Raw genomic sequence first — 13,105 nt, 5'->3', positions numbered from 1 at the left:
AAATTCCAATACTAAACTGACAGTCTTCCCTAAATATTAGTTTGCCATCTTATAAGCAGATTGCTTCATTGGCCGTTTTTTTTAAATGTTAAAGTGACATTTTATTTAGTAATTTTATGCAACTAGCTAGTAGATAAAAAAGACTACTTAAAGGAAGAAAAATAATTAGGAAAGTTTGAAGCAAAAAGAGAAAAATGTTTATTTTTAAAGTCAGTTGAGCTCCTACACACTAAACTGTGGGGAGCTAGATGTGAAGACCAGGCACCTGATGGGCTTTTGATGTAAATTCACAGCTGTGGTGTCAGCCTTGAATGCGATATTGGGGCATCGCTGTTCCAGAGTTCTGAGGGGATGTGATGTCTGAACACGTGTCACTCAGCGGAGAAGGGCTGATGTAAATTGCTGAGTGGCAGCTTGTGGTCACAGCTGCGTATCGTCGCACATTTATCTTCTCCGCCCACCCATGGTGTGTTGGTGAGGGATAACGCCAAATTTATTTATTCTATATGATCACATTCATAAAACGCTAATGTTGATTTCACCTTTCACATGAGCCAGGGATCTTGGTTTTGTTCTGTTATGTATCCACGAATTCAGAATTTTCAGGGCATGAAAAGTGAAAGTGCGTGGTGGTTCCCCCAGCTTAGCAGTGACCAGGACTCTATTTCAGAGTGACATCTAAAAGACAGTCACATCAGAAATCCCTCAGGGCTCCCTCCCTGGCATCTTGTAGATTTCCTCTCTGGCGAGGAATTCTCGGCAGAGACATTTTCAAACTTGAAACCCTTTTTAAAGACTGCTTTTGTGGTGCTCGGTGCCTTAGTGATCTTTCACAAACTGATTAAACACACTGACACACACACACACACACACACACACACACACACCTTAATTGGTTAAAGAGTTCTTCTAAGTGGTAATGGGGAGTTACATGATTTTTCATTGCCGGAATTTGATGTACTTTGCAATCAATTATAGTTAATTAAATTCCTTTCCCATTACTCGGGTTTTGGGTATGGTAGTGTGATCCTTATTTCATTGGTGGAAAAGCTGAGAAATACTTCGCTCTGGGCCACACAGAAGGTGGCTGCCGGACGGGACGGCGTCCAGGCTTCTCTCTGGGTAGCCTGTGGCCTGGTTATTCTGTCTCTTGGTCAAGAAATTCAGGGCCCAGGAGGCATGCAGGCCTTGCTGTTGTACATTCCTATTTTTTCTCGTTTGGTTTTCTTCATTTGAGTAAGAGACTAATTAAACAGGGAGCACTTTTTAACAAAGGAATTCAATGTTCGTTTTTGGAAGGCAGTATTAGAGTGTGCTTTTTTGCTAGGTTTTTACTTAAAGAGATGGAGAGAATGTGATAGTGCAGTGTTATTCTGGTTGAAAAGCATCTTTCAAAAATGGAAAACAATGGTCACTGTTTATGCACCCAAATAAACTTCAGGAGTTAGGAAAATTAGTACCACTTTCCTGAGAAACATGTTTCAAGTTAATACATATGTTGTTATATTGATGTGGGTTAACTTTTAAAAAAAGTCGAATAATGTAGTGTAAGAAGTGAACACATTTTAAGTGTTTGGATTACTTGAGATGCATGTTACTTGTATGTTTATATTGCCCACAAAAAAAGAATTCATCTCCTTTTATTTTTTTTAATTTTTTTGTGAGGAGATCAGCCCTGTGCTAACATCCACCAATCCTCCTCTTTTTTTGCTGAGGAAGACGGCCCTGGGCTAACATCCGTGCCCATCCTCCTCCACTTTATATGGGACGCCACCACAGCATGGCCTGCCAAAGCAGTGCATCGGTGCGCGCCTGGGATCCGAACCAGTGAACCCCGGGCCACCGCAGCGGAGCGCGCGCACCCAACCGCTTGCGCCACCGGGCCGGCCCCTCCTTTTATTTTTATTACAAGCAACATGGTGGAAGTGATGGAGAGGACTCTCATCTCCAAAAAGGAATCTGTACTCCACAAATAAAATAATAATTTTTTTAGTTTTTTAGCGTTAAACGCTCCTTGCCTTTTGGCTATCATAAATAAATAAGAGTGGAGAAAAGCAAAGATAATTCAATGAGTATGGTGATATAACACTACCTGAATCATAATAATCATAATAGTTTATACCACCACCAGCTAGCAGTGTGTGACCACATCAGCTTTACTACAGAAAAATGACAACATTAAAAATCTCCAGGGAGGTCTCTTAAGCTTTAACTCATTCATTCATTCATTCATTCATGCATACTATGAACCAGCCCAGCTAGAGCATAATTATGTGATACACCCTACCCTTCTAGCTGTTAATAAGATTTTTGATTGGAAAGAATTTTGCTGTCTAAGGCAGTTTTATGTAATGATCTGAAAACATAATAGATCTTTTCGGGGAATTTGTTGCCTGGTGTATTTGCAGCAACACTACTTTCTGTTCCTCAAAGTATGCTTTCCCCCCAAATTTATTTGAGAGGCTAAATAAATCGGGGAAAGTAGCATTGCCTAGTTCTCGGTTTATATAATGCACTAGGCTGCTTTACTTTTTGTTTTAAGAACACATACTCCTGTCCTGTTACAGAAGTTTGCATACTGAAGAATTTCTAAGTCTAAGAGTTAAGGAGTAAAAGGTCCCAGAATTGGTATAAATGATCTTTCATTTTACATATGTCTATAAATCTGTTGTCCTCATTATTAGAAATTGCATATTTGTAGGAAAATATTAAAGTACACGTCCCTTTTTGGTCCACTAGCCCTCGCGATTCCTGCTGGCAAGGGCTGCGGCTCCTTTCCCGGCTCTTGCTCTCTGGGTGGTTGTGGCTCCCGGTATTTCTGTGGCGCGCAGGGCGTAGCAGACGCGTATGTTCCTCTTAGTCCTTCCCTTACCCCCGTCTGTGTTTAAAATCTTAAACTACTGTACAAATAATACGTTGACATATGCTCATGGTAAAAATTCAAGCTACACAAAAGAATAAAAGTGAAAGCCCCCTTCCAGATGGATCTGTTTATATACGTACACATGTCATTTTTATACATAAAATGAAGTCATATTATTTGTTGTTCTACATTGTGCTTTTTATATTGAATGTTATGTCTTGGTGATCTTTCATATCTGCCTCAATCCCTTTAGTTGCTACGTAGTATTTCATTATATGTATATATCAATAATTTATTTAACAGTCCCCTTATTGATAACTTTTTAGGTTGTCTCCCAGGTCACTTTTTGTTATTACCACAATGCTACAGCAAATATTTTTACATATCCTTTGGATATGTACACTATTACTGTAGGATAGATTCTTGGAAATAGAATTGCTTGAGTCAAAGAGTATACACATTTAAAATTTTGATAGTTCACATGGGGAGTTGTTCAATGGGTATAAAATTTCAGTTACACAAGGTGAGTAAGTTCTAGAGATCTGCTGTACAACATAATGCCGATAGTTAATAATACTGTATTGTGCACTTAGAAAATTTAAGAGGGTAAATCTCGTGTTGTGTTATTTCTTTCTTTTTTTTTTTGTGAGGAAGATCGGCCCTGAGCTAGTATCCGATGCCAATCCTCCTCTTTTTGCTGAGGAAGGCTGGCCCTGGGCTAACATCCGTGCCCATCTTCCTCTACTTTATATGGGACGATGCCACAGCATGGCTTGACAAGTGGTGCGTCGGTGCGCACCCGGATTCCGAACCTGCGAACCCTGGGCCGCTGCAGCGGAGCGCGCGCACTTAACCGCTGCGCTGCTGGGCCAGCCCCTTAGTATTGTGTTATTACCACAAAATAAAAGGGGGAGACATGAGGAAACTTTTGGAGGTGATATTTTTATTATCTTGATTGTGGTGATGACATCATGGGTATGTGCGTATGTCTAAACTCATCAAATTGTATACATTAAATATGTGCAGTTTTTCTGGTATATGAATTACGCCTTGATAAAGCTACTTTTTTAAAAGAAAGAATATATGCACAGTAAAGTTTGAGAAGTACTACATAAAACTTTTTAAGTTTAGAGGAAAACAATGAACAGTAATAAACCAACCAAGCTTGGTTTATGTGAAAAAAATTTTTGATACTCCTCAGAGAAAGCAAATTATCAATTGACACTCTATCAGAAATTACCAAAGGTTTTCAACCTTGGTTACAGAGTGAAATCAGCCAGACTCTTAGAAACAAACAAACAAACAAAAACCCTAATGCCCATGTACTGTGCGTGGAACTTTGAACTGAATTGGTCTGGAATGGGGTCTGGGCATTGATAGTTTTTAAAGTCTCCCCAGGGTATTAAAATTGTTCATCTAAGAATAAGATTCACTGTTATAAATTCTCAGGAATCTGCAGTCATTTTTTATTTTTTATTTTGGCCAATTCTGATAGGGAAAATATCTTGTGTGAATTTGCATATTCCTGCTTACTGGTGAGGTTGATACATTTTTTTCTTATGTCAAATAGCCGTTGTATTGTATACCTTGCCTGTTTTTCTATGTGGTTGTTTGTCTTTAGAGTCTTGATGCAAATTAATCCTTTGTTATCTTATTTGCAAAGAATTTCTCAGTTTGTCCTATGTCTTTTTATCTACTCTTTTGTTACGAAAGCTCTAAAATGGTACCTTAATAAATATTGTTTTCTTCACAGCTTACGGGTTTTGCCTCTTAGGAGCTAGGAAGGTTCTTCTAAAGCCATTCCAAGAGAACAAAACATTTTCTATTTCTTTCTGGTAATTTTATATCTTAAAAAAAGAAGTTCAAATCCTTAATCCAGATCAGATTATTGGCTCATCCACTCTTTCCTCCAGTGATCTGAGATGCTACCTCTATAAAGTACTGTAATCGCACGTGTGAGAGTTTGTTTCTGTATCTTTCTCTGTCACGTTGATTTATTTGGGTGTTCCCATGCCAATTCCATGCTGGTTTAATTACTGTAGCTTTGGAATATGTTAAGATTTGATTGGCCAGAGAGTTTTCTTAAAATTTTAAACTCCTTTTTGCATATTTTTCATTCCAGATCATCTTTAGAGTGAATTGAGAGTCAAGTTAAGAAAAAAAAAAGCCCCAAAAAATGCTTTTGGGAATTTTGTTGGTTTACATGAATTTATATATAACTTTTGGATAAATTGCAATTTTAATAGCATTGAGTTGTTCTATTCAGGAAGATACTGTAACCATTCATTGATTTAATCTTTTATGTACTTTAGTAAAACTTAATGGATTTTTTTTTTCATATATTTCCAACACATTTCTTGTCAGATTTACTCATATATTTTTGTTATTATTATTTTGCTAATACTGGCATGGGAACATTTTTCAAATTACACATTTTGATTTGTTATTCTTAGTGTATGGAGAGTTACTCATTTTTGAATGTTGACCTTGTATCCAGCCACTTTACTGAGCTGTTTTTAATTATCATAATTATTCAGTTCATTCTTCTGAATCTTTTTAGGAAGACAGTTACATTTGCTACAAATTTTTCCTCATTGCAATGACTAGGACACTCCAGTAAGTTGTCAATTTCTTTAACTGTTCCATGGCTATTTAAAAAGACTGTGTAGGGAATCCTTGCGTTGTTCCTTACCCATTCCTGATAAAAAATTCTTAGCAAGCCTGTACTACGACAGTCTGAGTCTAATTTCTTTTTTCTTCTGGAACAGTATTTTCTCATTTTCCTTCCTGGAGTTCTCTTGAGTCTCATCTCTTGAGTCTTGGGTTTATGAGTGCTGAATCATCAGTATAAAATCCATTTGCAAATAAACAGAAGGCAAAGCAGTATATTTTACTGCCTTCACTTACGTGGTTATATGCCACTCACTTCGGGCATTGACTTTTCACCATTTCTGATCCTGGGAGAGGAAGAGTATCTGTAAGCCAACCTCTGTGCCGGGCGCCAGGCCCTCTGTCATCATTAATAAACAGTCACTGGCAGGGGTTCACTTCTCTTGCTCTGAGTGGCATGTTTGGAGGAAAAAGTACTAAGAACACTGAAAGCCAGTTGGATGGCTGTGTGATGGTTGTGTCACCTTATGAGGTCTCACCAGCTGCCTCTTGACTGCAGACAGTGGGAACAGGAAAAGTGAGGCCTCTATTCCCAACCAGGCCTCTGCCTGCCTTCTTGTCTCCCTCTTGTCGTGCGGGGCTCTGATGGTAGCTCAGAGTGATGGCCTGTGAGTGTGTGTGCCCATCAGAGTTTCATCGTCTAGCTTCATATCATCCTTTTCTGAACGAAGTTACTCGACACCTTTACAACACACAGTGAATCACTTGGACCTCCAAATCCAAGTTACCCTCTTCTCTGGATGGCTGCAGTAACCCCAGTGGTCTCTGCATATCCGTACTTGCCCCCTCCACCCAGGGGCTTCTTCAGCCAGAACGAGCTTTTAAGAATGTACTCAGCTCATGCTAGTTCTCTCCCTCCCCACAAAAAAACAGTCCTTGAATATTTCCTATCAATCTTGCATAAAGAGTAAAATTCTTAACCCAGCCTATAAGCCCAGTAGGTTCTGTTGCCCACCTAGTTTTTCAGCTCATCTTGGACCACTCTGCTGCCCACTCTTTAGGTCTCAGCCACACTGGCCTTCTTTAGTTCTGAAACAAGCCGTGCTCCACTCCACTGTAGGGCGTTTGCACATTCTGTTCTCTCTTACGGGTCTGCCTTTCATAACTTCTCTCCTTCTCCACCAGGGAAAGCTCCTACCTTTGTCCAGACCTCAATCCAGACATACTTTCCTCAGGGGAACCTTCCCTGATGCCCCAGGCCTGGTTCAAGTCTCCTCTTGTGGGCTTCCATAGCTCCGTGCCCCTCTCCCTTCTAGCACTACTCAGACTTAAAGTTTTCATTTATTTGGATGGGCTTAAAAAATTAAAATCTTTCTTCTCCATTAAACTGTGAGCTTTGTGAAGGCAAAGACCACGTCTGTTTTTATTTAACGGGATGTCTCTAGCGCCTAGCATCAGGTTCGGTGAAGAGTAAGTGTGCAAATTTATTGAATGAAAGAATACAAGAACTATTTGAGGGAGCTTGCTCTTTGATTTACTCTTGAATACATTCTTCATCTCAACTTTAGTAAATTTTTATTTCTTCCTTATCAGCAGGAGGGAGGCGGGGGTGGGTATCACTCTGTATATCAGATAGAGGAATACTTTTTCATTTCAAGGATTTTATTTAAAACAATGAAAAACATCATTTAGAAAAATATCCTCTCTTCAGCTTGTCTTTCAAAAAGAAATTTTGAGAAAAGTGAGAGAACCTGTGCGTGTTTGAAACCTGATTGTGAAAATGAATACCTCCTTGTCATAGAAAGGAATGTGAACTGCAAGATATCCCAGAGGCCGACAGAGCCTGGAGATGTCTGAGAGGAAGCAGGGGCAGGAAGACAACTAGCAAAAGAACTGCATTAATTGAAGAAGTGGAAAACCTTACTGGAAGCATTCTTCAAACCCTTCAGAAGCTAGTAAAACCATATTTTACTATGTTTTCTCCAGCTCTTAAAACCTCACAAATGCAAATGCATGATAAAATGTGAAAATAAGTATTGGCAACTAATGACATTCTCCGGAGAGATTTAATTGAAAAAGGAGTATATTTGCGCTGCTTCTCCACAGTTAGATCTTTATGGCGTCTGGTCAAAGTGGAACGAACATTTGAAAATCCTTTGACATAGCTGGTATTTAAAGAATAGCAATTGGCCAACATTTGTGGCTCTGTATGTTGAATATTTTGGCTCCCATGCTCTGGTATTCATTCTGAAAGATTTATAATCCTTTGGGGAGTGTGGTCAGTGACAAGAGTAGAACTAAATCCTGAAATGTGGAAAAACTAACTTTCCCTAATATAAAACTGTTCTAAAAAAAATCCCTCAAGCCTATGAATATGTTTCCAGATTTTCAGAAAAAGCTGATGATTTACAGAAATTTTTTTTCTATAAGGATCTAACTTCTCGATGATAAATGTCAATTTTCCATCCTTTGGCTTCAAAATTGGCCTAGAGATAATTCAGGAAAATATAAAATCTTACCTTTTGGGCACCTGCTGCAATTACATGACTTTAAAAAAATTTATTTCATTGGTTATAGTGTAAACAATGAAATAAAGCACACAAGATGGAAATAGTCTAGAAGAGAAAAATTAAGAGACCTTGAAATGAAATAGGAAGCAATAATTGTGCTGAGCGTGTAAGTAGAAAATTGCTACCAAAGAAAATATAATGTAAGAATAGCAGTCAAGAAGGTCCTCGATCAGGCACGACTGAGAATGTCGGGACAGTAGGTTCTTCTTTAGGGAGTTGGGCCTGGGGTGAGAGGATTCTCTTGGCTTGACTGAGACATGACACGCTGTTTGACATCTTCTCGCTTCCTAGTCATGCTTGAGTCTGAAGCCACTGCCTAAAGAACTCTCCCTGCCTGAAGCTCTTGGTTTGCATTTTCAAACTTTTATGTAGGAACCCAGCTCTGTCCCTTCAGATACCGCAGGGGAACTGTCTGGCTCCTTCTGACCATTTAAATTCAGAAGAAGAGCCTTGTTTAATGAATTGTTTTTCTTATTTTCTTTGCTTTTCTCTTTTCTGTATTGTTTTCTTTAATTAATTACGGTTAGCATTTAGATTCTTCTTTATGGGTTTACAAACTATCTGCCTTTTGTTTTTCAAAAAGAGGCACCAGAAGTGCTAGTGTGTGGGGGTCCTGTGCCCCCAACCAAGGGAGTTTATGAAACTGACAGTAATAAGTGGAGGATTTATTATTTTATGTTTCAAAACCAACTGTAGGAAAATTGGTGGTGTTAAAATTTCTCCTGATATCGAGAAAAAGACACTAAGAGCTGTAAGAACAAAACTTATTATTTTAAATGTGAATAATAAAATCAAGGCTCTTGTCGTTCTAAACTTAATCTTGAATGTAGAGGACAGCCTAGATTACCCGGAAGGAAAATTAGTATGAAAAACAGAAATTGTCAGTGATGTCACCACAAGATAGTGGTTCATAACATTTTTAGAGATGTGGAGGGAATTTTCTGGAAAGGCTGAAGTCTCAACCTTTCCCTCTTCACTTTTTGATACTTGCTCTTAGTAATCCCAGTTCAGTTTCTTATTTTAAAAGTAACATATGGTCTTGAATTCACAAAAGGATTTGCATGTGTGTGTGTGTGTGTGTGATTAGAAGGAGGGGGTTAGGCAACTTGAATATAATTTCCATTTTTTGTGCTATGTCTATATATTATATGTGTGTGTGTGTATATATATATATACATATAAAATAGATATGGCAATATAAAGTAATGATTAGCAAATGAAAATAAACGTAGCTTGTAGGTATCTTGCCTCGAGAGAGAGATTTATTTGAGGCCATTTCTACTACGTTTTGAGGTAGAAATCCACAACTATCTTTTATGAGCACCTTTTACAAAAATAGTGTATTCTTAGCTCCATTAGAAATATTGCTTTTGTGTCTTATGAATAATGTCACTGCTTGTACTGGAACTCTTATTTACCCACCAGTCTTCATAGCTGTAGAAGTAATATGTACTATGGTATGTTCTTCTGAAGATATTCAAAGCATTAATGATCAGTGGACATTGCCTAAGAATTCCTGCCACGAATTTTGATTTTGATTTCCTGCTGGATCTGTTTCACTGATCAATCATTAAATTTTTTTTCATCTCTCAGATTGTTTTATCTTCAAGGAGCCGTTTCCCACTACTCTTCACTTGTGGTGGTTAGCTAAGGAGACATTGATTTGCATGATTGTTTACATTGGGCCAGTATTTCACTCACATCCATGATGGCTTCTTTTTTCCTCCTTCGTCCACCCACCAGGTCATCTCCAGTTCTTGATGCAATTGCATCCTCTTTCCTGACCCCCTAGCACTTACTCCGCTTACCATTGGTCCCAGTATGGATTATTGTACTGCCTCCCACATGGTTTCCCTTCCTCCAGGTTTCTCTGTTCCAGACTGTTCTATGTACATCTGTAAGAGTAATTTTCTGACATGGTTTGCATTGCACTGTACACTGTTCAAAAACCACAGGGACTGCCTATTGCCTCCAAATAAAACTCATTCCTCAGTGGACCTCTCAAGGCTTGCCCCTTGACTCTATTTAATGTGCTAATACTGCCTAATGTTGTAGCTGTTTAAAGCTGACAGACCACCTTTAAATGTTGACTCTTAATTGTAATAATGTTTTATGACACTCTGTCCAGCTTTTTCCTGCGTCAGCTCTACACGATTCATTTAGCAAATTGTAACCCACTCAGAGAACTTAAAAAAATTTTATGTGCTGTGTGTATAGGGAGACACATTTCCCAGTTCGTGGATTCGTAAGCATTTTGTAAATTTCTACGGGAGTGTGATCCTATTTAACCTTTCTATGGCATTGTGTCTTCTTAGGGAGGAAATCAGACAGCTACAGTGATTGCGTTGTGTTCAATGAAGGATTTCAACTTAGCGCAAGAGACCTGCCAGTTGGCAGTCAGGGATGTTGGAGGCCTTGAAGTTTTAATAAATTTACTTGATACAGATGAAGTCAAATGTAAGGTGTGTGGCTTTGTCACAGCGGGCGAGGAGCCTTCTTCATAGCTTCTTGTGGTTCTCTTCTTAGTGCTGAGTGTCTGCCTCCTGCTGACTGTTTCTTGTCTTCCTCTGCTGTTATTCCTGATAACCTGCCACGTCTGCTGTTAGCTGCTCTTCTCATCTGCTTCTCTGCCTTCTCTTCTGGTTCTTTTCCATTACAGTCATGTGTCGCTTAACAGCGGGGCTATGTTACGAGAAATGCGTCTTTAGGCAATTTCGTCATCGTGCGAACATCGTAGAGTGTACTTACACAAACTCAGATGGTACAGCCCACTGCACACCTAGGCTAAACGGTATTAATCTCATGGGATCGCCGTCATATATGTGGTCCATCGTTGACCGAAACGTCATTATGCGGCACATGACTGTAGTTCGTGCTTCTTAGATGATGAATGTTTGTTTACATAACTGAAGGAGTATACAGAGGATATGTGTGTTAACACCTGGAAACAGAAACTATTTCTTTAAAAAACTTAATTGGGGAAGGATTTTCGGTAGACTTGGAATTTTTAAAAATATAGTCCTGGTTATATATTAAGCACTCATTACATCTATAACTTTTTTTTCTCATTTAGATTGGTTCATTAAAAATCCTGAAGGAAATCAGTCATAATCCTCAAATCAGACGTAATATTGTTGACCTTGGGGGCTTACCAATTATGGTTAATATACTTGATTCTCCATATAAGAGTCTGAAATGTTTGGCAGCTGAGACAATTGCTAATGTTGCCAAGTTTAGAAGAGCCTGGCGGGCGGTGAGATGCCACGGGGGCATCACCAAACTGGTGAGTACCACTGACCTTGTCATCAGCACACCAGCTGCAACCGAGACGTCAACTCCCTGTCCTTCCTGGCCACGCCCAGACGTTAAATAACCATAGGGCGTGTTCTGGGAATCTTCTTTTTGTATAACATGTCCTTGAAAATTATTTTTGTGTATTTACATTAGCAAGAGGCCAAAAAACATGTTCAACCTCATTTTTCAAGGAAATATGAATTTTAAGAAATAGATGTAGTTTTCACGTCTCACAGTGGTGGGGACACATTCACGTGTGTGTGCAGTGTTGGTGTGGGGATGGTGAGACCCTGCACAGTGGAAAGCAGTCTGGTAGCCTGTGCCCTCTGATGTGGTGACCTCACTATGAGGACTGTCCCCCAAGAAGAGAGTCAGAGCTGCAGGTACTTATTTATCCTATTGTTACCTACAAGAGTGACAACTGAAAACTTTAGTGTGTTTTACAATATGAGATTAGTAAAATAATTTGCATTATATCCATAAGAAATGTCTATTGTCAGCTATTAATATTATGTTTTGGAAGTTTATTTAGTAACAAGGAATAAATGTATATTTAATATTATATAAAAAATCATAACAGGATTAAAACTGATGATACTGGCGATCTCAATTTTGAAAGAGCTACCTAACAAGTGTAGAAAAAACACTTGGAGTGAATACACAAAATTGTTCACAGGGATTTTCTCTGAAATGATTACCAGATTTTCTTCCTATTTTTCTACATTTGCCAGTTTGTTGTGTAAGTATTACTTTTATAATCAGAAAAATAATGGTTTCAATAACTATCACTGAAAGGAAAAAGTTAGCATTCTGCTCAGCACCTTTGCCACAGCAGGAAAGACCTTAATAAAATGCAATATGGAAATCCATTTTCATCCTGCTTAGTAAGGATCAGCAGATCTTGTGTCTCTCCCACAGCTTTTATCAGGCTGGATTTTCTCTACTTCTGCACTTTCAGTTCCTTAAGATCAGAGACATGTCTTATTCATCTTAGTCTCATCCAGAGCACTTAGCCCAGAACTTTACACATAAAAAGAGTTAATAAATACCTATTGAATTAATATGGATTTAATGGGAATATGTACACAGTGAAATGTGTTTAGAAATTTACTGAGAGATTCTGTGTATTCACTTGTATCTGTAGAGCCCTATAAATTATAATTATTTGCTTCAAAAATAAGACGACTTATGGCTGGAGAGATGGGTGACTAGATGGTTAGCTATGGGGTAAAACAAATATGGCAGAATGTTAATTACAGAATTTAGGTGATGGATATATGGATGTTGCTGTGCAATTACTATATTCTTTCAGCCTTTGCGTGTGTTTGAAAATTTTCATAATAAAATGTTGGGGGAAAGGTAATTATTACTATGAGTATCATTCTTCTGCTTAAATAATGAAATCATATGGTAGGCTGATGTGGCTGTCCACTGAAACTGCTGCCATTAAATTATAAGAATGAGGAATGTAGTATAAAACGAAAATGTGTTTTTATGGGAGTCTTACGCATCATGTTTTGGGGACCTAGAATATGGACAGTCGCACTAACCTAGTCAAGATAATGATGCACATTTTAATTTAATTTTAAATAATAGCTAAATTAGGAACAGGCAAGACCAATAATGGATAAACTAATAATAAACTTGTAATTGCTAGGTTGAGAACACATCTGGGAAGGAGCAGGATTGGGGATCCATTTTTGGTTTGCTAGGTATAGGGTGGGGGGAGGTGACATACAGCTAGGAGCCCCCAACTAAAGCTGGAAAT

At 38.5% G+C, this 13,105-nt stretch overlaps 2 protein-coding genes across 3 annotated transcripts in view; both read left to right on the top strand.

The window, feature by feature from the left end:
• ODAD2 (outer dynein arm docking complex subunit 2) overlaps positions 1 to 13,105 on the top strand; it is a 182,302-nt gene that overhangs the window by 46,205 nt on the left and 122,992 nt on the right. For both annotated transcript variants that reach the window (XM_058532680.1, XM_058532681.1), the window contains 2 exons: positions 10,359 to 10,505; positions 11,117 to 11,326. In XM_058532680.1, the coding sequence (XP_058388663.1) occupies positions 10,359 to 10,505; positions 11,117 to 11,326 (357 nt within the window). The remainder of the gene's footprint in view (positions 1 to 10,358; positions 10,506 to 11,116; positions 11,327 to 13,105) is intronic.
• MPP7 (MAGUK p55 scaffold protein 7) overlaps positions 1 to 13,105 on the top strand; it is a 456,322-nt gene that overhangs the window by 378,083 nt on the left and 65,134 nt on the right. The gene's annotated exons all lie outside the window — the stretch shown is intronic.

Source organism: Diceros bicornis, chromosome 36, assembly GCF_020826845.1.
Source record: "Diceros bicornis minor isolate mBicDic1 chromosome 36, mDicBic1.mat.cur, whole genome shotgun sequence".
NCBI lineage: Eukaryota > Metazoa > Chordata > Mammalia > Perissodactyla > Rhinocerotidae > Diceros > Diceros bicornis.
Note: the sequence above shows the minus strand (reverse complement) of the source record. Positions and strands in the feature narration are given on the sequence as shown.